A 26,829-nucleotide genomic window follows, 5' to 3' on the forward strand; every position below is an offset into this window, starting at 1 on the left:
CTGTCGGCGCAACATTAGTCGTCTCAATTTCTCTGCTTCTCTCACTCGTTCTAATCTCTCTCTCTCTGAACTTACTGCACTCCATTCTCTCAGGTCCAACCTTGACATTGTCATCAAACCCGCTGACAAGGGTGGTGCTGTTGTTGTCTGGCGCACTGACCTCTACTTCGCGGAGGCTGAGCGTCAACTCGCAGACACTTCCTCCTACCTCTCCCTGGACCATGACCCCACCACTGAACATCAAGCCATTGTTTCCAGGACTATCACTGACCTCATCTCCTCTGGGGATCTTCCGCCCACAGCTTCCAACCTGATAGTCGCCCAACCTTGGACGGCCCGCTTCTACCTCCTACCCAAAATCCACAAACAGAACTGTCCCGGTAGACCGATCATGTCAGCTTGCTCCTGCCCCACAGAACTCATTTCTCGTTATCTTGACTCCCTTCTCTCTCCCCTTGTCCAGTCCCTTCCCACCTACATCCGTGATTCCTCTGACACCTTATGTCACATCAACAATTTCCAGTTCCCTGGCCCCAACCGCTTCCTCTTCACCATGGACGTCCAATCCCTCTACACCTCCATCCCCCACCAGGATGGTCTGAGGGCCCTTAGCTTCTTCCTCGAACAGAGACCCGAACAATCCCCATCCACCACTACTCTCCTCCATCTGGCTGAACTTGTTCTCACAATGAACAATTTCTCCTTCAACTCCTCTCACTTCCTCCAAATAAAAGGTGTGGCTATGGGTACCCGCATGGGCCCAGCTATGCCTGTCTCTTTATGGGGTATGTGGAACATTCCTTGTTCTAGTCCTACTCCGGCCCCCTTCCACAACTCTTTCTCCGCTACTTCGGAGATTACTTCGGTGCTGCTTCATGCTCTCGTCGGGACTTGGAAAAATTTATTAATTTTGCTTCCAATCTCCACCCCTCCATCATTTTCACGTGGTCCATCTCTGACACTTCCCTTCCCTTCCTTGACCTCTCTGTCTCAATTTCTGATGATAGACTGTCCACCAATATCCATTACAAACCTACCGACTCCCACAGCAACCTCGACTACAGCTCTTCACACCCCGCTTCCTGTAAGGACTCCATCCCATTCTCTCAGTTCCTTCGTCTCCGTCGCATCTGTTCTGATGATGCTACCTTCAAAAACAGTTCCTCTGACATGTCCTCCTTCTTCCTTAACCGAGGTTTTCCACCCACGGTCGTTGACAGGGCCCTCAACCGTGTCCGGCCCATTTCCCATGCATCCGCCCTCACGCCTTCTCCTCCATCCCAGAAACATGATAGGGCCCCCCTTGTCCTCACTTATCACCCCACCAGCCTCCGCATTCAAAGGGTCATCCTCCGCCATTTCCGCCAACTCCAGCATGATGTCACCACCAAACACATCTTCCCTTCACCCCCCCTATCGGCATTCCGTAGGGATCATTCCCTCCGGGACACTCTGGTCCACTCCTCCATCACCCCCTACTCCTCAACCCCCTCCTATGGCACCTCCCCATGCCCACGCAAAAGATGCAACACCTGCCCCTTCACTTCCTCTCTCCTCACCGTCCAAGGGCCCAAACACTCCTTTCAAGTGAAGCAGCATTTCACTTGCATTTCCCCCAACTTAGTCTACTGCATTCGTTGCTCCCAATGTGGTCTCCTCTACATTGGAGAGTTCAAACATAAACTGGGCGACCGCTTTGCAGAACACCTGCGGTCTGTCCGCAAGAATGACCCAAACCTCCCTGTCGCTTGCCATTTTAACACTCCACCCTGCTCTCTTGCCCACATGTCTGTCCTTGGCTTGCTGCATTGTTCCAGTGAAGCCCAACGCAAACTGAGGAACAACACCTCATCTTCCAACTAGGGACTTTACAGCCTTCCGGCCTGAATATTGAATTCAACAACTTTAGGTCTTGAGCTTCCTCCTCCATCCCCACCCCCTTTCTGTTTCCCCCTTCCTTTTGTTTTTTCCAATAAATTATATCGATTTTTCTTTTCCCACCTATTTCCATTATTTTTAAATATTTTTAAATCTTTTATGTTCCCCCCACCCCCACTAGAGCTGTACCTTGAGTGCCCTACAATCCATTCTTAATTAGCACATTCGTTTAGATAATATCACCAACTTTAACACCTATGTGTTCTTTTGTTCTGTTGTTTGTGACATCTTTTGATGATCTGCTTCTATCACTGCTTGTTTGTCCCTACAACCACACCACCCCCCTCCACTTCTCTCTCTCTCCCCCCACCCAAACCTCTCCCCCGCCCCCACACACCTTAAACCAGCTTATATTTCACCCCTTTCTTGGATTCACTCAAGTTCTGTGGAAGGGTCATGAGGACTCGAAACGTCAACTATTTTCTTCTCCGCCGATGCTGCCAGACCTGCTGAGTTTTTCCAGGCAATTCTGTTTTTGTTTTGGATTTCCAGTATCCGCAGTTTTTTTTTTTTTTGTTTTTATGTTTGTATCTCAGTTGTATTTGCATGGACACGGCTGCTGTGGACAGTGGGGTCTGTGTTCCATTTGCTTTGCCCTATGGCCTTGTCTTCTTGAGCTGCTGCTATTACTGTGAACCTGGACCCCTTAAATCCCTGAGCTGTTCCACATCTTTCCGTCTTCCTCCATTCAGAGTAGAATTATTTCTTTTAACCTTGAATGAAATGCATCACCCGACACTGACGTTGAATTCCTTCCCTCGCTGGGTAGTACAAAGCTTAGATATTGCTGATAAGAGAGAAAATGTTGTGGTCCTACACTCATCAGGGCAAATGCAAGAATGCCAAATTTCAAATGCTCACAACAATATAAATGTAGAAACGATCATTATGATCACAGTATAAACGATCATTGCAGTATAAATTGTGATCATTTGAAATATGACATTCTTGTGTTTGTCCTACTGAGTGTAAGATGAGAAACTTTGGAAACATGTCTCTCTTTTCAGCAATGCTGAATTCCTTCTTTTGCCTCTGCCTATTCCACCATCCCGTCACAGCTCCCTTGGGCGCTTGGAATTATTTGCTATTCCTCCTATGTAGATACTGCGCTCTCTACACATATATTCGATTCATTGCTGTGCAGAGTGAACAGAAATGGTCACAGAACAGAACCCTGTGAAACTCCTCTACATCATACTAACGACCCGACAAAATGACCTTTAACTCCTATTCATAAGAACAGGAGGAGGCCTTTCAGCCCCTCAAGCCTATTCCAGCATTCAATATGATCATGGTCTGCGATCTAACTCCATCTACCTGCCTTTGCCTAATATCCCTTAATAACTTTGGATAACACAAATCTAACAATCTCAGTTTTAAAATTAAGAATTGATCTAGCATCAGTTGCCATTTGCAGAAGAAAATTCCAAACTTCTACCAGCCTTTGAGTGAAGAAATGTTTCCTAATTTCACTCGTGTAATTTTTAGACTCTGCCCCCCTAGTTCTAGACTCCCCAGTGGAAATACTTTCTCCCAATCTAATCTATCCGCTCTCCATTCTGACCAGCCTTCAACCCAGTTTTTCACGCTCTTTATAATTTAATATACCTAATCATCTACTTAGGAGCAGGCGTTCTGCCATTCTGTAAGATTATGGCTAATTTGTACCTGAACCCCATCCATTGTTCCCTTGACACCTTGCCCAACAACTATCTATTCCTCTCCCTCCTAAATTAAACTAATAACGAGCTGATTCTCTCGTTTGGGACTTCCCTTGCCAAAGAAAGGGGTTCTCAGTATCTACCCGATCCAGTCCCTTTATAATTTCAAGTACGCTTGATTAGATCGCATCTCACCCTTCTAAACTGAAGGGAACACGAAGCATGTTTGTGCAACCTGTGTTTTAAGCCGGTGTTTAACTCTAGTGAACCTGCACCGTATTCCTTGAAAGGCACCAAGTCCAAAACTGAATGTAACACTCCAAATGGAGTCTGAGCCAGATTCTGTAGAACTGAAACGTCACTTTCTCCTCTTTTGTGCTCCAACTCCTCGAGATAAAGGGCAATGCCCCATTAATAATTTTGATTATCTTTTTGGTTTATCACAGAGTCACAGTGCAGAAGAGGCCCTTGGGCCCATCAAGTCTGCACCGACACATGAGAAACATCTGACCTACCTACCTAATCCCATTTACCAGCACTTGGCCCATAGCCTTGAATGTTATGATGTGCCAAGTGCTCATCCAGGTACTTTTTAAAGGACGTGAGGCAACCCGCCTCCACCACCCTCCCAGGCAGTGCATTCCGGACCGTCACCACCCTCTGGGTAAAAAAGTTTTTCCTCACATCCCCCCTAAACCTCCTGCCCCTCACCTTGAACTTATGCCCACTTGTGACTGACCCTTCAACTAAGGGGAACAGCTGTTCCCTATCCACCCTGTCCATGCCCCTCATAATCTTGTACACCTCGATCAGGTCGCCCCTCAGTCTTCTCTGCTCCAACGAAAACAACCCAAGTCTATCCAACCTCTCTTCATAACTTAAATGTTTCATCCCAAGCAACATCCTGGTGAATCTCCTCTGCACCCCCTCCAGTGCAATCACATCCTTCCTATAATGTGCCGACCAGAACTGCACACACTACTCCAGCTGTGGCCTCACCAAGGTTCTATACAACTCCAACATGACCTCCCTACTTTTGTAACCTATACCTCAATTGATAAAGGCAAGTGTCCCATATGCCTTTTTCACCACCCCACTAACATGCCCCTCCGCCTTCAGAGATCTATGGACACACACGCCAAGGTCCCTTTGTTCCTCAGTACTTCCAAATGCCATGCCATTCATTGAATACTTCCTTGTCAAATTACTCCTTCCAAAGTGTATTACCTCACACTTTTCAGGGTTAAATTCCATCTGCCACTTATCTGCCCATTTGACCATCCCCTCTATATCTTCCTGTAGCCCAAGACACTCAACCTCATTGTTAACCACCCGGCCAATCTTTGTGTCATCCGCAAACTTACCAATCCTACCCCCCACATGGTCATCTATGTTGTTTATATAAATGATGAATAATAGGGAACCGAGCACAGATCTCTGTGGAATGCCACTGGACACTGGCTTCCAGTCACTAAAGCATCCTTCTGTCATCACTCTCTGTCTCCTACAACTAAGCCAATTTTGAATCCACCTTATCAAATTACCCTGTATCCCATGTGCATTTGCCTTCTTTATAAGTCTCCCATGTGGGACCTTGTCAAAGGCTTTGCTGAAATCCATATAAACTACATCAACTGCACTACCCTCATCTACACACCTGGTCACCTCCTCAAAAAATTCAATCAAACTTGTTAGGCATGACCTCCCTCTGACAAAGCCATGCTGATTATCCCTGATCAAACCTTGTCTCTTTAAGTGGAGATAGATACTCTGCTTCAGAAATTTCTCCAATAGTTTACCTACCATTGACGTGAGACTCACTGGTCTGTAGTTCCCTGGCTTATCTCTACAACCCTTCTTAAATAGCGGAACCACATTAGCTGTTCTCCAGTCCTCTGGCACCTCCCCTGTGGCCAGAGAGGAATTAAAAATTTGGGTCAGAGCCCCTGCGATCTCCTCTCTTGCCTCCCTCAGCAGTCTGGGATACAAATCATCCAGACCTGGAGATTTGTCCACTTTTAGGCCTGCCGACACCTCCAATATCTTGTCACTCCCTATATCAATTTGCTTAAGAACCTCACAGTCTCTCTCCCTGAGTTCGATACCTTCATCCTCATTCTCTTGGGTGAAGACGGACGTGAAGTATTCATTCAACACTCCAGCGATATCCTCTGGCTCTACCCCTTGATTGCCCCCTTTGGTCCCTTATAAGGTTCACTTGACTGATACCTGGGATGGGGGTGTGGGGCATGGGTGAGTGGGTGGTATTTATCTTAGGAGGAAAGGTTGGACAGACTGGGCCTGTATCCATTGGAGTTTAGAAGATTGAGCGAGGATCTCATTGAAACACGAGGTCCTGAGGGGACTTGACAGGGTGGTTGTTGAGAGGGTGTTTCCCCTTGTGGGAGAGACTAGAACCTGGGGACACAGTTTAAAAATAAAGGGTCTCCCATTTAAGATGGAGTTTAGAAGAGATTTTTTCTCTGAAGGCTGAGAGTCTGTGGAACTCTCTTCCTCAGAGAGCAGTGGAGGCTGAGTCAACGGATATTTTTAAGGTAGATAGATTCTTGACTGACAAGGGAGTGGAAGGTTATTGGGGGGTTGGTGGAAAGTGGAGCTGAGGCCACAATTAGATCAGCCATGATCTTAGTGAATGGCGGAGCAGGCTCAAGGGGCTGAATGGCCTACCCCTGCTCCTAATTCATATATTTGGGTGTTCTGCGCACTATCTTTTAGTAACTTCTGTACATGAAGACTTGAATCCCTTTGCTCCTTCACAGCCACTAGTGCGTCACTATTAACAAAATATTCTGATTTGCCTTTCTTAAGACCTCCTGTTTTCCCCCGTATTTGCTTCGGTTTTATGCACTTGCTTCATCCTCCTCACTCTCTCTTTGTAATTTCCTTCTTCCATCCCCACAACTTCCCTCTGCCTCCTAGGTGTTACCTGAAAATGTGAATTTACCACTCTCAAATCCTTCATCAAAGTCAGCAATGTACAAGTCCAGTGAAACCAAGGAGAACACCACTTGTCACATTCCGCTAACCAGAGTAATTTTCTTTTTTCCCCACTCTCCATCCCCTGCGTCCCAACCAATTGTGGACTTTTTTTTATTCATTTACGGGATGTGGGCATCACTGACTAGGCCAACATTTGTTGCCCATCTCTAATTGCCCTTGAGAAGTTGGTGGTGAGCTCCCTTCTTGAACCGCTGCAGTCCATGTGGTGTAGGTTCACCCACAGTGCTGTTAGGGAGGGAGTTCCAGGATTTTGATCCAGCGGCAGTGCAGGAACGGCCGATATATTTCCAAGTCAGGATGGTGAGTGGCTTGGAGGGGAACTTCCAGGTGGAGGTGTTCCCATGTGTCTGCTGCCCTAGTCCTTTTAGATTATAGAGGTCACAGGTTTGTAAATTGCTGTCGAAGGTGCCTTGGCGAATTGCTACAATGCATCATGTGTGCTGGTGGTGGGGGAAGTGTCACAAAATTATTTCTGATAATCTTTGGTGGGGAAATTTATTGAGTGCCTTCTGAAAGGTCCATCAAAGTCACTCTATCCATCAGGGTGAAGCAATGTCTTCCTTTCTGAATATCTGTATATCTCCTCTAGAGGGCACTGTTACCTGCCTGTGAGTTCCAATCACTGAATGTCAGGTTTCTAGCGATGCTATTCGTTTCTGTAGTAACATGGATATAAGCAACAAACGCATACTTATTTGCAGAATCTTTTTGCATTTGAAGGGTTTAATTCACCGAAACAGATTTAGCGTTTGCAGGCAATTCCAGTGTGCTCCTGACCAGCCTGTCACTATCCTCTGTAAACTGGAACTTCTGAGCTCTGCTATCCTAACTCGTACCAACTCCTGTTTATCTGTCATCCCTGTGCTCCCAAACTGACAATGTCTTGATTTTTAAAGTTCTCTTCTTTCTGTTTTCAGCCCTCCACGGCCTCGCCCCCTTTCCTACGTCTGCAATCTCTTCCGGCCCTACAACCCCCCGAGGTGCCTGCAATTCTGGCTCCTTGCATGTTGAGGGCGACACAGTGTGGGAGAATGTGAGGGGGAATTGGAGGGAGCGGGGCAATTCGAGACTCCTTTGTATTTAGGGCTTATCAGATGGATGGAAGTGCGCTGATGGAGTCTGTACGCTCTGGCATATCCTGGTGTGTAGAATGTTCTCCCTCACTTCAAGCTCCCAGTGGAATCACATCATTGCTCAGTCAGTGTGTTGGGTCTCTGACATGAAGGCTCACACTGCATTAGAGAGTTTTGAGAGCGTGGATTCCAAACCAGCCAGTGCTAAGTACCGATTCTGTGTTAGTTTCTGCTGGTATATCTTGACTGAGTAGTTGGGAGGGAAGATTCCTTCTTGCCACATATCAGTTACACCTTAAATATAATGGATTAATCTCCTCTCTCGTGATGTCTTAGTTATACACCTTAAACAGGCCAGGATAATCCCCTCTTGTGGTAAACGGCCTGATGATCTGTTAGGAGGAAGTGACCATAATATGATAGAATTTATCCTGCAATTTGAGAGGAAAAAGCTGGAATCAGATGTAACGGTATTACAGTTGAATAAAGGCAACTACAGAGGCATGAGGGAGGAGCTGGCCAGAATTGACTGGGACATGAGCCTAGCAGGAAAGACAGTGGAACAGCAATGGCAGGAGTTTCTGGGAGTAATTTTGGGGAGACAGCAAAAATTCATTCCTAGGAAGAAGCAGCATACTAAAGGGAGGATGAGGCAACCATGGCTGACAAGGGAAGTCAGGGACAGCATAAAAGCTAAAGAGAAAGCATACAATGCAGCGAAGAGCAGTGGGAAACCAGGGGATTGGGAAGCCTACAAAGACCAACAGAGGACAACTAAAAAAGAAATAAGGAGGGAGAAGATTAAATATGAGGGTAAACTAGCCAGTAATATAAGAGAAGATTGCAAGAGTTTTTTTTAGATATATAAAGGGTAAGAGAGAGGCAAAAGTGGACATTGGGCCACTGGAAAATGATGCTGGAGAAGTAGTAGTGGGGAACAAAGAAATGGCGGAGGAACTGAATAGATACTTTGCGTCAGTCTTCACAGTGGAAGACACGAGTAACATCCCCAAAGTTCAAGAGAGGCGGGGGGCAGAGGTGAGTATGGTGGCCATTACCAAGGAGAAGGTGCTAGGAAAACTGAAAGATCTGAAGGTGGATAAATCACCTGGACCAGATGGATTATACCCCAGAGTTTTGAATGAGATAGCTGAAGCGATAGTGGAGGCGTTAGTGATGATCTTTCAGGAATCACTGGAGTCAGGGAGGGTCCCAGAGGACTGGAAAATCGCTAATGTAACCCCCCTGTTTAAGAAGGGAGTGAGGCAAAAGACAGGAAATTACAGGCTGATTAGCCTGAACTCGGTCGTTGGTAAGATTTTAGAGTCCATTATTAAGGAAGAGATTTCAGAATACTTGGAAGTGCATGATAAAATAGGGCAAAGTCAGCATGGTTTCATCAAGGGGAGGTCATGCCTGACAAATCTGTTAGAATTCTTTGAGGAGGTAACGAGTTGGTTAGACAAAGGAGAGCCAATGGATGTTATCTATTTGGACTTCCAGAAGGCCTTTGACAAGGTGCCACACAGGAGGCTGCTCAGTAAGATAAGAGCCCATGGTGTTAGAGACAAGGTATTAGCATGGATAGAAGATTGGCTATCTGGCAGGAGGCAGAAAGTGGGGATAAGGGGGTCCTTCTCAGGATGGCGGCCGGTGACTAGTGAGTTCTGCAGGGGTCAGTGTTGGGACCACAACTTTTCACTTTATGCATTAATGATCTAGGTGAAGGAACTGAGGGCATCCTGGCTAAGTTTGCAGGTGATATAAAGATAGATGGAGGGACAGGTAGTATTGAGGAGGCAGGGAGGCTGCAGAAGGATTTGGACAGGTTAGGAGAATGGGCAAAGAAATGGCAGATGGAATACAACGTGGGGAAGTGTGAGGTCATGCACTTTGATAGGAAGAATAGAGTCATTGCCTATTTTCTAAATGGGGAGAGAATTCAGAAATCTGGAGTGCAAAGGGACTTGGGAATCCTAGTCCAGGATTCTCTTAAGGTTAACTTGCAGGTTGAGTCGGTATTTAGGAAGGCAAATGCATTTATTTTGAGAGGACTAGAATATAAAAGCAGGGATGTGCTGCTGAGGCTTTATAAGGCTCTGGTCAGACCACATTTAGAATATTGTGAGCAATTTTGGGCCCCGTATCTCAGGAAGGATGTGCTGGCCCTGGAGAGGGTCCAGAGGAGGTTCACGAGAACGATCCCAGGAATGAAAGGCTTAACATATGAGGAATGTTTGAGGACTCTGGGTCTATGCTCGATGGAGTTTAGAAGGATGAGGGGGGATCTGATTGAAACTTACAGAATACTGAAAGGCCTGGATAGAGTGGATGTGGGGAAGATGTTTCCATTAGTAGGAGAGACTAGGACCCGAGGGCACAGCCTCAGAGTAAAGGGAAGATCTTTTAGAACAGAGACAAGGAGAAACTTCTTAAGCCAGAGAGTGGTGAATCTATGGAATTCATTGCCACAGAAGGCTGTGGAGGCCAGGTCATTGAGTGTATTTAAGATGGAGATAGGTAGGTTCTTTATTGGAAAGGGGATCAAAGGTTACGGTGAGAAGGCGGGAGAATGGGGTTGAGAAGCTTATCAGCCATGATTGAATAGCGGAGCAGACTCGATGGGCCGAATGGCCTAATTTCTGCTCCTGTGTCTTATGGTTGAGGGTTAACTGTTAGAATGTCTGATGGGCAAATGATCCCAAGACAGGAAGTGTAACAGCTTGGTGAAGTAAGAGGGGCTATTTTTGCACATCTTTCAGACAATAGCTCTCAGGTTATTGTGTTGTACTTTGTTCATCAATAATTTGATACATTTGCAAAGGAACCTACTTTTAATGTTTCCAGGCCAAGTTGGAGATTGCCTATGGAACACATCACACGTAAGTAGATGACTTTTGTTTCTATGTAATGCAAAATGGCATTGGGGTAATAGTTACCATAGCGATATGCTTTAACTTATCAATGGTGATGGATCAATCCCATATTGTGGAGTTTGTGATCAGACAGGGGGTCCCTCCATTGTGAAGAACATAACATGCAAAATGGAAGCAGGAGTGGACCATACGGCCCTTGGAGCTTTCAGTGCCTTTTGACAACCTCGCGGCTGATCAACTACCTCAACTGCAACCTCTTCCCATGATTCCCTGAGTGCCCATAAATCTGTTGATCTCAGTTTTGAATATACTCAATGACTGAAGACCCCACGGCCCACCTCGGGTAAAGAATTTCAAAGATTCACGACCCTCTGCGTGAAGAAATTGCTCATCTTACCCCAAAATGGGTTGACCTGAGACCATGACTCCTGGTCCTAGACTCTCCGACCAGGCAGAACAGCCTCTCGGCAGGTACCCTGTCAAGCCTTCTCGTTCTTCTCAGCTCCGGAGACTGTAGGCCCAATTTTACTCCGGTAAACACCATCTTCACCACCCCACTGCCCAAATTAATAGCCATCCACAAAAGGGCAGGAAATTCAAATCAGCTTCACAACAAAATCGTGAAAACCCGAAGCGAGGACCTGAGAGGCAAATCTAGTAGGAGGCCATTGGACTCTTTTGACTTTTGAGAAGAGGAGCTGTAGGTTTTCCTGGATCGATGAGCTCAAAATGGACCTCCTTCATTTCACCTCGCCGTCAGCAACAGCTTGCATTTATATAGCACCTTTGATGTAGCAGAACACTTCACCGGAGCAATAGCAAACAGAAATATCAAACTGAAAGCAAGCATGCAGGTGCAGCAAGCAGTTCGGAGGGCGAATGGTATGTTGGCCTTCATTGCGAGAGGACTTGAGTACAGGAGCAAGGATGTCTTACTGCAGCTGTACGGGGCCTTGGTGAGAGCACACCTGGAGAATTGTATGCAGTTTTGCTTCCTTACCTAGGAAAGGGTATACTTGCCATAGAGGGAGTGCAGCGAATGTTCACCAGACTGATTCCTGGGATGGCAGGATAGTCGTGTGAGGAGAAATTGGGCCGACTCGGCCTGTATTCACTGGAGTTTAGAAGAATGAGAGGGAATCTCATTGAAATGTGTAAAATTCTGACAGGGTTGGACAGACTGGATGCAGGGATGATGTTTCCTCTGGCTGGCGGTGGTGGTGGGGGTTCTAGAACAAGTGGGTCACAGTCTGAAGATTACGAGGTAGGCCGTTTAGGACTGAGATAAGAAACCTCTTCACTCAGGGGGTGGTGAACCTGTGGAATTCTCTACCACAGAGGGCTGTGGAGGCCAAGTCACTGAATATATTTAAGAAGGAAGTAGATAGATTTTTAGACTCTAAAGGTATCAAGGAGTATTGGGAGAGAGCGGGAGTACGGCGTTGAGATAGAGGATCAGCCATGATCATGTTGAATGGCGGAGCAGGCTCGAAGGGCCAAATGCTCTACCCCTGCTCCCGTTTTCTATGTTTCTAATTTAACACTGAGCCACATAAAGAGCTATCAGCTCGGGTGACCCACGGTTTGGTCAAAGGGATAGGTTTTAAGGAGTGCCTTAAAGGAGGAAGGAGAGCAGAAGAGGTTTAGGGAGGGAATTCCAGAGTTTAGGCCCAGGCACCTGTAGGTCTGAGCACCAGTAATGGGGTGATGAAAGTCACGGTTGCACAGGAGGCCAGAATTGGAGGAAAGCAGAGGTCATGCAGGGTTGTCGGGATGGAGGAGGTTACAGAGATTGGAGGCTGGGTGGGGCTGCTGGCGGAGGTGAGGTATTTGAAAACAGGGATAATTTCAAAATGGAGCCGTTGCTGGACTGGGAACCAACGTAGGACAGAGAGCACAAGGGTGATGGGTGAAAAGAACTTAGTGAGAGTCAGGAAATGGGCAGCAGAGTTATGGCTGAGCCCTTTAAGGAGAATGGCTGGGAGAATGTGGGAACAAGCAAATCTGGATCAAAGCTCGTCAGCCTCAATCCCCTTAAACACCTCCAATACTCACTCGTTCTTCCTCAGGGTCACGAAACTGCGCAGTGCCACCAAGCAAAGCTTGGCATTTGTTTTGGTCCCGAGTTTCGATTAATGTATAAATTCTGCATCTTGGTGGGGCGGGGGAAGCAGCGGCACGTGGGAAGGGGTGAAGTGGAGCAGGCGGTGGCTCTGTTACAGTTCAGATGCTGGCACGTGCTTTAAAAGAAAAGACTTGCACTTATATAGCACCTTTCCCGATTTCTGCATGTCCCAAAGTGTTTTACAGCCAGTGAAGCACTTTTGAAGTGTGGTCACTGTTGTAGGGAAATACATCAGCCAATTTACACACAGCAAGCTCCCACAGACAGCAGTGTGATCACAACCAGGTAACTTGTCTTCAGTGTTGTTGGTTGAGGGATAAGTATTGGCCAGAGACCCAGGAAGAACTCCCTGCTCTTCTTTGGAATCATGCCATGGTATCCACGTGGGAGGACGATCGTCTGAAATATGGCAGCTTGGACACTGCAGCACTCCCTCAGTACTGCACTGGAAATGTCAGTAGAGCAATGGTGAGCAGGTGTTACAGAGTTATACTGCCAGCTCTGCACATCCATCTGGCCATGGAAAGGTTTTTGGACACCAGCATCCAAGCGTTGATTCCTGTTTTAAGATTGGGAACAGTTGTCCGCTCCCTAACATTAAATAGGATGAAAATAAAAGTTTTATTGAGATTCAGCCGCTGGTGTGATGATGCCCCCTAGCCCCCGGTGGTGGTCTCACATCACTTGCTTGCAGGATTTTCACAAAATTAGTTCTGAGGGTGTGGGCATCGTTGGCTAGGCCAGCACCTATTGCCCATCCCTAATTGCCCCTTGAGCAGGTGATGGTGAGCCACCGCTTTGAACCGCTGCAGTCCATGTGGTGTAGGTACACTCACAGCGCTGTTAGGGAGGGAGTTCCAGGATATTGACCCAGCGACAGTGAAGGAACGGCCGATATATTTCCAATTCAGGATGGTGAGTGACTTGGAGGGGACCTTCCAGGTGGTGGTGTCCCCATGTGCCCTAAATGGCAGTGATTGTGGGTTTGGAAAGTGCTGTCTAAGGAGGCTTGGTGAGTTTCTGCTGTGCATCTTGTAGATACTGCTGCTACTGCGGTGGAGGGACTGTAAGTTTTGTTAATGATCCTACTGTAAAGGGTTAGAGCTGGTAAGTGAAAGGTAGCGGAAGATGCAGGTTGCATGCAGTTATTTTGCTGTCATAACACAGTCATTAATCCATTGAGTAGTTAATGGCTCTGTTGAAATAAGAGGCTGTGTAATTTCATGTGAGAATATTACTGTTGACAAACGAATATGACAATCACTTCATGTTTAAAGTGGCCCTTTTTTAACTCGATGAAGACACACTCGGAATACAGATATCACTTCAGTGCGCCTGAACTGCGTGACAAATTCGAAAGAGTGATTACAGGGCTTACTGGCGAGAGATTCCTGGACCTGCCGCCTTTGCTGCTTTATGGATGGCTCCAGTTAGCGTCCCATCATTAACATAGAATTACGTTGGGCCCCGATCACCGGTAGATTGCCGCTCCACTCTTACTGCTTTACATTTCCAAGCCGGCCTCTTCAGCGATGTGGACCTGTTCTCAGAGTCCACCTTCGCTGGGCAGGTCATGTCCCCCTTTTACGGCACTAGCTACCATATTTTGTCAAGTCTTCATTCACTAACACCGTGAAAAACTTTGGGACAGTTAAACAGCTTTCCACTGAGTGTGAAGGAGGTCAGCGGGTAGGGCAGGAGGGTGGTGGGTAGCAGGTTGGGAGGGAGGGTGGGTGGTAAGATTGGGTTGGGGGACGTCGGACAATTGGGGGATTGGAGGGTCGGGGGGTGGGATGGGGTGGGGAGTGGGGGGGGGTGTGGTCAGCGGGGAGCAGTGGGGTCAGTTGTATCGTTGTCCAGGCGTTAGCCGTGGTTTTTTTTCCTCTGTCTAGCATTTCCTGGGTAACCGTTCAGGTGACTGAGCCGGAACCTTCTGAAGTCTCTGACCCTCACTCAGAGATGGAGACTTTTTCAGAGGGTTCCGGACGCAGGTGAATTGCCCATAAGGAGTTTCCTGGGCAGTTCCTGTGGAGCCTTTGTGTTGTCCTGTAGCACATCCACTGGGGCATCTCCGGTCTCCAACCATCCAGGAACAACAAGACCTGAGCCATTGAGTTTAAACATAGGAATAGACCATTCAGCCCAGTTCGGTCAATGTCAATGTTTATGCTTCATACAAGCCTCCTCCTGGTTTGTTCCATCAATCAACATACCCTCCTATTCCTTTCTCCTTCATGTCCTAGCTCCCCCTTAACTACAAATGTATATTCACCTGAACAACTCCCTGTTGTAGCGAGTTCCCTGGGCAAAGGAGTTCCTCCTGAATTTCTTACTGATGACTATCTTGCACTGAGGGTCCCGCATTTTGACTCTGCCAAAAGTGAGAATATCTCTACATCTGAGCTATGAAACCCCTTTATAATTTTAAAACCTCTCACCCACCCCCAACCCAACCACCAAACCCTCAGCCACCACCTTAAGCATAAGCTCTCGTTGTTAACCGAACAAAAATTAACACGGTCACTTTATCTCAGATTCTGCACGTCAATTTGTTTTATTTTTTTTTACCCTGCTCAACTCTCTCGCTCTCTCTCCCCTGCAGGAAAATGATGTTACTTTTGTACGAAGAGGGCTTTCGAGTTGTGATCCACACGTCCAACTTGATCCGCGATGACTGGCATCAAAAGACGCAAGGGTAAGACTCTCACTGCTCTTCCCCTCAAAGGCTGCAGTCGGCGCCGAGATCACAAACGATCGCATCCGCAGGTGAAAATTCCAGCCCCTTGATTTGCCGGAGGGGGCGTGTGTTGGAACTCGATTTGGTGCATTCCAGTCCAATCGGCAGTGCCCAGCACGCTCGCCCGGGAGTCTGGAGGTTGTTGGTGTCGAGTCCCTACCCAGAGACGTGAGCCCGTAATCCAGGCGAACGCTCCCGATGCCGAAGGGAGCAAAGCTGGGTTATAATTTATTGTGACTGTATCACCTCCTCCCCCTCCCCTAGGCACCTAATTGGGTGTTGGTGGCCATGGACTTCCATTGGATTGGTCCATGATTGTTCTTGGTAAAGTACTGCAGTATGGCTGACCACGAAACTCTCCTGCTCTTTGCCACCTACCGTCAGGCCTATTGGAAGGATTTACAGGCTGATAATCAACCTGTTTGGCCACGTTATGGACCCACCTTCCGTGGCCACCAAGTCCTGAAGGGGGACTTTGAACCCAGAGCTTCTGGCCCAGAGACGGGGACGCTACCCACTGCGCCTCAGGATCGCCCTGTGACTTTATGTAGCATTGAATTTTACAGCCTATCCTGGGGGTAGGATAGCAGGCAGCGAGCGGGGGATGTGAAATTATACCCCGTCCCAGTGGTGCTGTTCCTGGTGCCTACCCAGCTGCCCTGCCCCACCACTGCAATTTTACCCGCAGTCGGGAAGGCGTTAGAGAGGCCTGCCTGCCTGTGGACCACTAGGCCGGTAAGTAGCTTAATTAGCGGGCGCACAGGGACCACCCCTCACAGCTGCCGGGGCAGGTCGGGCACCAAGTGCCCAGCCCACCCGGTGAAATTTGGCGGGCTGGGCAAGGGTGCCCCCTGCAGGTCAGAAGCTGAGACACGCGAACATACGAATTAGGAGCGGAAGTAGGCCAATCAGCCCCTGGCGCCTGCTCCACCACTCAGTATTATAACCTTAACTCCACGCTCCCGCCTACCCCTCTTAACCTTTCACCCCCCCGCCCCCACCCCCCCACCACTTCCTTATCAAGAATCTATCCGGCTCTGCCTCAAAAATATTCAAAGAATCTGTTTCCACCGCCTTCTGAGGAAGAGTTCCAAAGACGCTCAAACCTCTGAGACAAAAGCAAAATACTGCAGTTGCTGGAAACCTTGAATAAAAATAGAAAATGCTGGAAATATTCATCAGATCTGGCCTTTGATTTTTAACCTCCTGTAATGAACCACCCAATGTTGCATTGCATCTTCCCCCTCCTCAGGTATCATGGCCCACAGAGGTGGGGTTGGTGACCATGGACTTCCATTGGATTGGTCTATGATTACGCTTGATAAAGCACCGCAGTGATTTGCCGTTGCCTTCTGTCGTCCGGCTGACCAGGAATCTCTCCCTTTCTTGCCGTTTGCCATCAGGCGTATTGGAAGGATTTATAGGCTGATAATCGACCTGTTTGGCCATGTTATGAATGCAAGTTCCATGAGCATCAAGTCCTGGAGTGGGACTTGAACCTGGAGCTTCTGGCCTAGAGGTTGGGATGCTACCCGCTACACCACAAGATGTCCCTATGTCAACCACTACAGTGTCCACAAATACTGAACCAGGGCTCGTGGAACGTACTGCCACCCTCACATACACCTCTGGGTGTTGTGCCTGGTGCACAGAGTTGGCTAAGGATTGTGAGGGGAGCGAGAGATTTGTTGCGGTACCACAAGGATGTTTTGACGGCCTTATTTATGCAACATTGTGGTATTCCAGTGCAGTACTGAGGGATTGCTGCACAGTCGGAGGTGCCATCCTTCTGATGAGGTGTTATACTGAGGGCCAATCTGCCTTCTCTGGAGGACACAAAATTAATTAAAGTCTATTGCTGTTGGGGCAAGTCGAGGGGGGGGGGAATTGCTTGGCACTGAGTCCAATTAAGGGGTTAATTTGATCATTTTTGGCCCTTGTCTGTTCATTTTACTTCTGGTAGTCTGATTCTCAGGAGCCGTTTCCAGAAGTTTTCAATTTTCCATAGCACCTGTATCTATCAGCAGAGGCTCTCCTACAGGGATTTGCCTTTCTGAATCTCTGGCAAAAAATGAAGACTCACAAAGATGGCTCAAGGTTTGAGATCTGTTTTTGAATGCTTCGGAATTCTTTGCTCCTAATCCATTACTGCCGCCTTCCCAACTCTGACATTCCTCTTCAATTGCCACCATCGGTTTTGATTTGATTTACACGTAACTCCTGTTTCCACCAGTAGAGGCGCTCTTTACCCTTGCCCCTGTTCTGTAGCCGCAGCCCTGAGCGATCATGCAAGTAGGTTGACCCAGGAAGTTTTGAGTGCTTCCAGCGTCTGTTCAATCTCAGCTCAGATAAGCTTTCTCTTAATCGCCCTGCACACAATGTGCAGGGGTTTGGGGAAAAGGCAGGAGAATGGCACTAAATCATAATGCTCATTCGTGAGCTGGTGCAGACACGATGGGCTGAATGGCCTCCTACACTAACGATTCTGTAATTCTGTGATTTTTTTTAATGAAATGTGGTCACTGTTGTAATGTAGAAAACGTATCAGCCAATTTGCACACAGCAAGCTCCCATGAACAGCAATGTAATAGTGATCAGATAATCTGATTTTTAATTATATTGATTGAGGAATAAATATTGGCCAGGACACCTGGGGAGAACTACCCTGTTCTTCTTGATAGCGCCATGGGGTCTTTACATCCACCTTAGAAAGCAGGCAGGGCCTCGCTTTGAGAGCTGATCTGAAAGACAGCACCTCCAATGGTGCAGCACTCCCATAGTACTGCACTGGGAGTGTCGGCCTGAATTTTTGTGCTCAAGTCTCTGGAGTAGGGCTTGAACCCAGAAACCCCAGACTCAGGCAAGAGTATTGCCAACTGAGCCGAAGCTGACACTCCGTCAAGGTGGCAGCCAATGGAGAGCTCCTCTGTCTAGTTGACTTATGAGTCACAAAAGATCATTGGCGAGGCATTTAAATGCTCTGATTGAGAAGAGTAATCGGCTGATATGGAAGGATGAGCTAGATGGGAGAGACAGTGGTAATACCACTGGACTAGTAATCCAGAGACCCAGGCTAATACTCTGCTCTAGTGCTCTGAGGACATGGGTTCAGTTCCCATCGAGGCAGCTGGTGGAATTTGAATTCAGTTAATAAATCTGGAATTGAAAGCTAGCCTTAGTAATGGTGACCATGAAACTATCATTGATTGTTATAAAGACCCAGCTGGTTCACTAATGTCTGTCGTCTTTACCTGGCCTGTTTCATTGCTAAAAAGAGAGACATGTTGCCAAATGTTTTTGTCTTACACTCGTCAGGACAAACCCAGGAGAGAAGGGTGTTGATTGGCTGGCAGGCTTGTGATTGTTTGAAATTTGGCATTCTTGCATTTGTCCTGATGAGTGCAAGATGAAAAGCTTCAGCAACATGTCTCTCTTCAGCAATAGAATAGATTTACAAGAATTTTGTCAGAATACTGGGCTAATTCTCTCCTACTTGATGTCCTATTTGAATAGGTCAGGGAGGAGATGGTTCTGGGTTGTTTCAGGACTGATCTAGATTTGATGTCAGGAGGTGGTTCTTTGCCCAGAGAATACTGAACTTCTGGAACAGTCTCCGGCTTGTGTGGTGCACACAGATTTTCTGAATTCCTCTGAGCAAGTGCTAGATCTATTTCTGATTGGGGTGGACCATCATCTGTTGCAAAAGGGTAGGTACTGCAGGAAATTCAGGGCTACAGTGACCTCCTAGACTGGTTTCGGTCATCTGGAGTCTTGCTAAGGACTAGATCGGGTCTGGTAGTGATGCTGCTTGTTACCAAATAGTCTCCTTGCAACCCCAGAACTGTGTCCCAGCAAGGAGCGGACATTCTAAGGATCAGATGGGGGAGGGGGAGAAAAATGGTGGCCGAGGAGAGCAGGGAGTGATATTTCTTTGAAGAAACGGAACTGAAGAGGCTGAGCACAAGTTCTTAGATATTATATTGCGTCACCGAGTTAAATATTAATGTTCCCCTCAGAGCTTTACTGCTTGGGAACATAATGATGTGCCACCTTGTCTGCCCTTAAAGCAGCTCTTAACAGCAATTTCCCTCCTCCACCAACTCCTACTCCAAACATCTTGTCTGAAAACAGGACTGTGATGGTTTGAGTGTCTGTATGTTAATCACAAAGCCCACTCTGGAAAGAGACTGTTTTTGTATCTGATAAACACAGGCCTTTCTGTCCGCCCTTTACCCCTTGTATGAAATGGAAGGCATCTCTCTTCTTCCCTGCAGTTTTTTTTTCTGTTGCTGCCCTCTTGACAGCGCCGACCAATGTCCTCTGGGATTGAGTTGCTCCGAAGCAACTCCGATTCCTCAGTAGAGGCCCATGCTCATCATTGACCCCCTTGCACCTTCAACCTTCCAGCTCTGGCCCCATATGAAATCTCCCTCTCCCTCTTGCTCTCCCCGGTGATGGTAGCCATCTTGACTCCGGTGTCTGGAATTTCTTCCTCATTCGTTACACTCTAGAAATTCAGGCGGTGAAGGATGGAACTGGAGCCGAGCTTTACACGCTTTTTGAAAGCATTTCTTTACCGAGGTGCACATTACAGCATACGCCTCCAAATCCAACACAGCCACAGTTCCGGATAAAAGCAAAATACTGCGGATGCTGGAAATCTGAAGCAAAAACAAAATGCTGGAAAAACTCAGCAGGTCTGACAGCATCTGTGGAGAGGGAAACAAAGTTGACGTTTCGAGTCCGTAGGACCCTTCATCAAACCACAGTTTCAGTCTGCTCCTATTTATAGGGGCACAAGCGATACCCAGTTAATGCCCATTAATTGAACACAATTAATATTCTTGGACAATGACATTTTGCTGTTGTTTTTTTTCCAGCTTCAGTGACTCTCTCAGAACTTTCCCCCTTTGACTGTGGTCTTTGGTCATTTTCCTGGCACTAATTGGTCTTGATAGTTGACCAGTTGATAGCAATCTCGTTTCTGAGTTAGAAGGTTATGGGTTTTGTGTCTTTTCCACTTCCTAATTGCTCACCGCACCTACGTGCTAAACTCGAGAGAGTTACATCTTCTTAAAAAAACTCGAAAGAGTTACGTGCTAACTTTCTGCATTCCTTCTACCGGCACACCCATTTCTCTTTGAACATCAAGACTTACAAGTTTCTCACCTTTTTTTAAAAAAATGTTTTTTTAAAAAAAAAGGCCCTGAGGTTAGATAAGGGACCTATTAATTCAAGTGTATCCTTGTTGTACATTACTGCAGTTGAAATGTTGATCAGTTAAAGACACTATAAACAAATCCAGGTAACATAAAAAAAATAGAAGCAGGTATAGGCCATTCACCCCTCAGGCCTGCTGTAACATTCAATATTGATCTGCTACCTCACCTCCACTTTCCCACCTAATCCCCAGACCCCTTGGACTTCTTAGATTACACTAAGATTAATTAATGAACTAAATGCTATTGATCTTGGCCTTGAATATAATGAATGAGAAATCACAATCGTATGAGATCTCTCCTCCTCTCAGTCCTAAATGGTCAATCCCTTATCCTGAGGCTATGACTTCAGTTCTAGACTCCTCAGCTGGGGGACACATCCTCTCAGTCTAGCCTGTCCTGCCTTCTGAGGTTTGGAAGAATGAGAGTGATCCCGTTGAGACTCAGAGGCCCATTTCTGAGCAATCTTTGCCCATGGGTCAGCTTCTAATCCCAGGAGTCAGGCTACCTAATAGAATGTTATCAGTTATTGTGAGGGGAATTGATTACAAAAGAAGGGAGGTTGTGTTTCAGTTGTACAGGGCATTGGTGAGACCACATCTGGAGAACTGTGTACGGTACTGGTCTCCTTACTTAAAGATATAAATGCGTTAGAAGCAGTTCAGAGAAGGTTCGCTAGACTAATACCAGGGACGGGTGGATTGTCCTATGAGGACACATTGGACAGGTTAGGCTTGTATCCACTGGAATTTAGAAGAGTAAGAGGCAACTTAATTGAAAACTTTAAGATCCTGAGGGATCTTGAGAGGGTGGGCGTGGAGAGAATGTTTCCTCTTGGGAGAATCTAGAACTAGGGGTTTAAAAATAAGGAGTTGCTCATTTAAGATAGAGATGAGGAGAACGTTTTTCTGTAAGGGTTGTGACTCTTTGGAACTCTTTTCCTCAAGAGGCAGTGGAAGCAGAGTCTTTGAATATTTTTAAGGCAGAGCTAGATAGATTCTTGACTAACAAAGGGGTGAAAGGTTATCGGGGGTAGGCAGGAATGTGAGGTTGAGATCACAATCATATCAGCCGTGTTCTTATTGAATAGTGGAGCAGGCTCGAGGGGCCGAGTGGCCTCCTCCTACTCCTCCTAATTCATATGTTCATATCCCAATCCCTGTCATTGTAACTTCAACTAGCTCTGCAACCCTCCATGATCTCTGCACTCCTCTGATTCTGGCTTCTTGCGCAGGCCCAATTTTCATTGCTCCACCATTGGAGCCGTGCCTTCAGCTGGCTGGACCCCATATTCTTTTTAAACCTCTCCATCTCTCTACTCTCTCTCTCTCTCTCCCCTCTTGCCACCTCCACCCCCCCACCACCCTCAAACCCCCACCCACCCACTCCATCTCATTTAAGACGTTTCTTAAAACCTGCCTCTGACCAAGTTTTTGGTCATGACATAATATCTCCTTATGTGACTCAGCCGTTGTTGTTTTGTTTGTTCTTGTGTCTGTGAAGCACCTTGGGACGCTTTAAAATGTTAAAGGTGCAATAGAAATTCAAGTTGCTGTTGTTGAATGAGACGCCTTCTGTTCTTTCAGGTGGGCATGATTTACCGTTTGTGGAGCACTTGGGTCCGTTTCTGAGAGTCTTGACGAGATTTTATTTAAGTACATGATTAAACAGAAGTGTTTAACAGAAGCCCAGAGAATTCAAGATAATGAAAATATGCGCTTGCATTACTCCCACCAGCAGCATCAGCTTGCCCTGCTTGAGAGGTATTAGACTGCCAGTCATTTCTGTCAAAGTGCTCTGAAGTTTTCTGCTCAAGTTTGACAACAACTTCTAACTGTTTCATAGCACAGAATCAGGCCATTCAGCCCAAGAGTCTATACCTGACACTCCAGTGCAGTACCAAGGGAGTGCTGCGCTGTCAGAGATGCTGTCTTTCAGATGAGACATAAAACATTGCTATGGGACCTTTGGTAGAAGAGTCGAGAGTTATCCCTGGTATCCTGTCCAGTGTTTATCCTTCATCAAAGTCACCAGAAACAGGTTATCTGGCCATTATCACATTGCTGTTTGTGGGAGCCTTCTGTGTGTAAATCAGTTACAACATTGCCACAGTGACTACACTTCAAAGGTACTTAATAGCATTTTGGGATGCGCTGTCATCGTGAAAGGTGCTATATAAAAACAGCTCTTTCTACTATGGCTGAAGAAAGAGACATTGTCGAAGCTTTTCATCTTGCACGCATCAGGACAGATGCAAGAATGCCAAATTTCAAAGGGAGCAACAATTTATACGCTGGAGAAAAGGTGCTGATTCGTTGGCAAGTCGTTCTCTGGTCCAGGCGTTGCCATGGTGAATGTACCAGGAAACTATTCGCTCCCATACGGAGTGCAGTCAGACACGGAACATAATGTCCAACATTCAGGACAGGATTTTGAGGTTGTTGGGCGGGAGTGGTGGGAGAGCCTGGGAGTGGCCAGGAAACAGTCTGCCGCCCACGATTGGCTCCTGACTACAATTTCACACTGGTGGGCCACTTAAGGCCTGTCCAGAGTGAAACCCGGCCCGTCACTGGCCTGGAAGGGTCCAATGGCGGCCGGTTTAAAAATGGCCCAAGGAGCCCCTGGAAGGCTGCCATGGAAGGATGTCTGTTCTGCATCTTCAACATTCAAGTTATGGAGTAGAGTGTGGCTGGAGACAATTGGTGAGAGGGCAGACCGGGTGGGCACTTGACCCCCCCCCTCACCAGCCTGCTGGAGGAGGTGGCTGTCAGGAGGGACACTCTTGTCCCCAGTGATGGGAGTGGGAGGCCACTGCGCCTCACCAAGAGGGCATGGGAGGAGGTGACAGTGCTGGTGAGCAGCCATGATATGGTGCCTAATGGCCTGAGTGTGCTTCACCTTTTTAAATTTTCAGTGCAGGACACCCCACTATGTAATGCTGGACGTCAGTGGCTCTAAACTTTATTGTACAGGCACTGAGTGGACTTCGGGTTCAAATGAAAGGGTCATTTCAGACATCTGGGATGAAGGCGGCACCCCTGGCATGTGGTTGAAGCTGATTTTTGGTAGGTTAGCTGAAGGAGCGTTGGATCAAGGCGTCCCTGGTGCCCCTGCCTCCCTGGAGATTACCGAGGCCTGCCTCCATGCCCTCAGCCTTCTCCTCACCATCCCTCTCTCCTGGCTCACCACTGGATTCATCCTCTGCAGCTGCATCAAGATCCTCTTCCTCCAGTGAGCCCCCCCTTGCCAGTGCCAGATTGTGGACAGTGCAGCCTGTTGCCATATCAGTGACACCCACTCTGGGGGGTATTGTAGTGTACCCCTTGAATGGTCCAGGCATTGGAAGCACATCTTGAGAAGACCTATGGTCCTGTCTATCACCATCTGTGTGGAGTCATGACTCCTAATGTAACGCTGCTCTGCCTCTGTTCTTGGGTGGTGGAGAGGCGACATGAGGCAGCTCTTCAATGGATAGTCCTTGTCACCCAGCAGCCATCCATCCAGCTGGGCTGGAGCACTGAAGAGCCCTGGCACCTGGGAGTGTCTGAGAATGTAGGCGTCGTGGGAGGTGCCTGGGTACCTTGCACAGACTTGTAGAATCTGCATCCTGTGATCACACACTATCTGCACGTTCATGGAGTGGAAGCCCTTCCTGTTGATGAAGGCACCGGGCTCACCTGCTGGCATCTTGATGGCCACATGTGTACAGTCTATAGCACCCTGGACACTGGGGAAGCCAGCAATGGCCGCGAAGCCTCTGGCTCACCCAGCCTGGCTGGCCTTGTCTGTACAGTAAAGAATAAAGGTCAGTACCCGCCTGAACAGAGCTTCTGTCACCCGCTTGACAGCTGGACAGCTGATTGGGAGACTCCGCACATCCCACACTGTCCCTCAAAAGAGCCAGAGGCATAGAAGTTGAGGGCTACTGTGACCTTCAGAGCCACTGGCACGGGGTGTCCACCCACACAGTCAGAGCTGATCTCAGGCCCAATCATCTTACAAATGGACATCATGGTCTCCCTCGAGAGGCGGAGCCTCCTTTGGCATTGCACCCTGAACATATTGAGGGAGCTGCATCACCGCCTGTAAACCCTGGCAGCAGGATAGTGGTGTCTTCTGCGGCCCCATCCGCCTAGGACTTCCTGCTGGCCCTGTGCCCCTTGTGCCTACACCTCTCCTTCTACCGTTCGCTCCCCTGGAAGCTGCACTGGGACACCTAGACTCCTCTCCCTTCTACCTCTCTCTTCCTCCTCAAAGGAGGTGCCACCAGCAGAGACCACAATCCCCATTCCCAGGGTAACGGGCGGCTGTCTGATACCTGGAAGGGTCCACACGGTCTGAATCCTCTTGGGGGGGAGCGGGGGGGCCTTGGAAACAGCAAGGAGACCTGAAATGAAGCCAGGAAATGCTAAGAATGAAGCTCCGAACAGAGATGAAGCTGCCAAGAATCAATAAGTCACCATCAGCAAACTATGTCCCAGGTTCCTCACCACTCACTGGCAATGTTGCTCAGCCCTTTTACCCCACCCGGGGATGAGATTTTTGAAAATGTCGGCGGGCCCCCTGCTCGTTTTGCCCATGTGACGAGTGCAAGATTGCACGGGCAGTGAAAAATCAGCATCGGTCGGCTTTTTAAGCCCTTAATTGGCCTCTTAGTTAGTGGCGGGTGCAGCTCTGGCACCCGCTCGTGCCTGCCGACCGAGACATCGCGCAGTGGCAGCACCCGACGTCGTCGCGGCTATGTTACGCCCGATCAGATTGGGCGTGCGCCTGCCCGCGGGGACGTGAAATTCTGCCCGAGATGTCCATCCGCGAATGGACAGCACTTGCTGTACAATCGCAAGTATGCTAAGAGTTACACTGACCACCAATTTAAGGCTATTAGTCAGGTTCACAACATGGTTCACTTATGCTTGCTGGAAGCTTTCCGTACTTTTCATGGCTAGAAGCTATTCGTACACAGGAGCCTGTCCTTCACAGGCAAAAGGAATACGTCCAGGCATTGCACCTTTTTTTGAATAAAGCAGAAGTATGTGGGGAAAATAATTCCCTGGTGCATTCTCCATGACAACCTATCGACAGTCAGAGTCGACTTGCCATCCAGTCAACACTCTTTTCTAACACGGTATATGTTCCCTTTGAAATTTGGCATTCTTGTGTGTGTCCTGATGAACGTAGGATGAAAAGCACCAACAGCATGTCTCTTTTCATTACAATGTTACAAAGTATTATCAAGTACCTAGAGCACACTATTCTTCACACCCCAGTAAGGTATCCTTCTATTGCATTCTCCTTCCTGTGACCATTAGCTTTCCTAACTACCAACTCTGACGGAACTCACTGTGTCAACGCAAACAACAGGTATTCCTGTCTGCCGAACTAGTCACTTTGAATTAACGACATCAGCTAATTCCAACAATTGCACCCTAATTACTTTCAAAACAGAGAAAATTCGTTGCTGTAATTGGACCATGTTTCAGTGGTTGGAAAGCCCTCTCAAACTTGCTTGCACATAAAAGCTCGAATGATTACCTTTTATAACATGGCCAGAATGTTTCCTCTTGGCTCTGCTTCTGTAGGATTTCCATTACAGTGCTGTTGCTCAAATGGATCTCCAAGTAAGCTATTAGTACCAAATGGAAAGTAGACCTCTTTTGTTGCAACACCAGGCTGCAAGCATAATTTCTGCTGTTAGTCACAGCCACTTTGCATTTCCATAGCGTCTTTAATCCAATGTCCCACGCAATTCACAGGTGCATTATCAAACAAAATTTGACATTGAGTCACACGGGAGGTATTAGGGCAGGTGGCCAAAAGCTGGCCAAAGGGATAGGCTTTAAAGAACACCTTAAAGGAAGAGAGAGGGACAGGAAGAAAGCTGGAGAAGTTTAGAGAGGGAATTCCAGAGCTTAGAGGCGAGGCAGCTGAAGGTACAGCCAATTGTGGAACGATTAAAGCCTGAGGTGTACAAGAGGCCAGAATTGGAAGGACGCAGAGTATCTCAGAGGGCTGTAGGGCTGGGGGAGGTGACAGAAATAGGAAGGGGCAAGGCTGTTGAGGGATTTGAAAGCAAGGATGAGAATTTTAAGATTGAGGCATTGCTTAGAGCCAATGCAGGTCAGCGAGGGCAAAGGGGAAGGGTGAACAGGACTTGGGCAGCAGAGTTTTGGATAATCTTC

At 47.6% G+C, this 26,829-nt stretch overlaps 1 protein-coding gene across 6 annotated transcripts in view; it reads left to right on the top strand.

Annotated features, from left to right (window-relative positions):
• Window positions 1–26,829, top strand: part of tdp1 (tyrosyl-DNA phosphodiesterase 1) — a 127,604-nt gene that overhangs the window by 13,427 nt on the left and 87,348 nt on the right. For all 6 annotated transcript variants that reach the window (XM_041213849.1, XM_041213850.1, XM_041213845.1 and 3 more), the window contains exons 6-7: window positions 10,541–10,575; window positions 15,297–15,389. In XM_041213849.1, coding sequence (XP_041069783.1) covers window positions 10,541–10,575; window positions 15,297–15,389 — 128 coding nt within the window. The remainder of the gene's footprint in view (window positions 1–10,540; window positions 10,576–15,296; window positions 15,390–26,829) is intronic.

The sequence above is a fragment of the Carcharodon carcharias genome, chromosome 20 (genome assembly GCF_017639515.1).
Source record: "Carcharodon carcharias isolate sCarCar2 chromosome 20, sCarCar2.pri, whole genome shotgun sequence".
Classification (NCBI taxonomy): Eukaryota; Metazoa; Chordata; class Chondrichthyes; order Lamniformes; family Lamnidae; genus Carcharodon; species Carcharodon carcharias.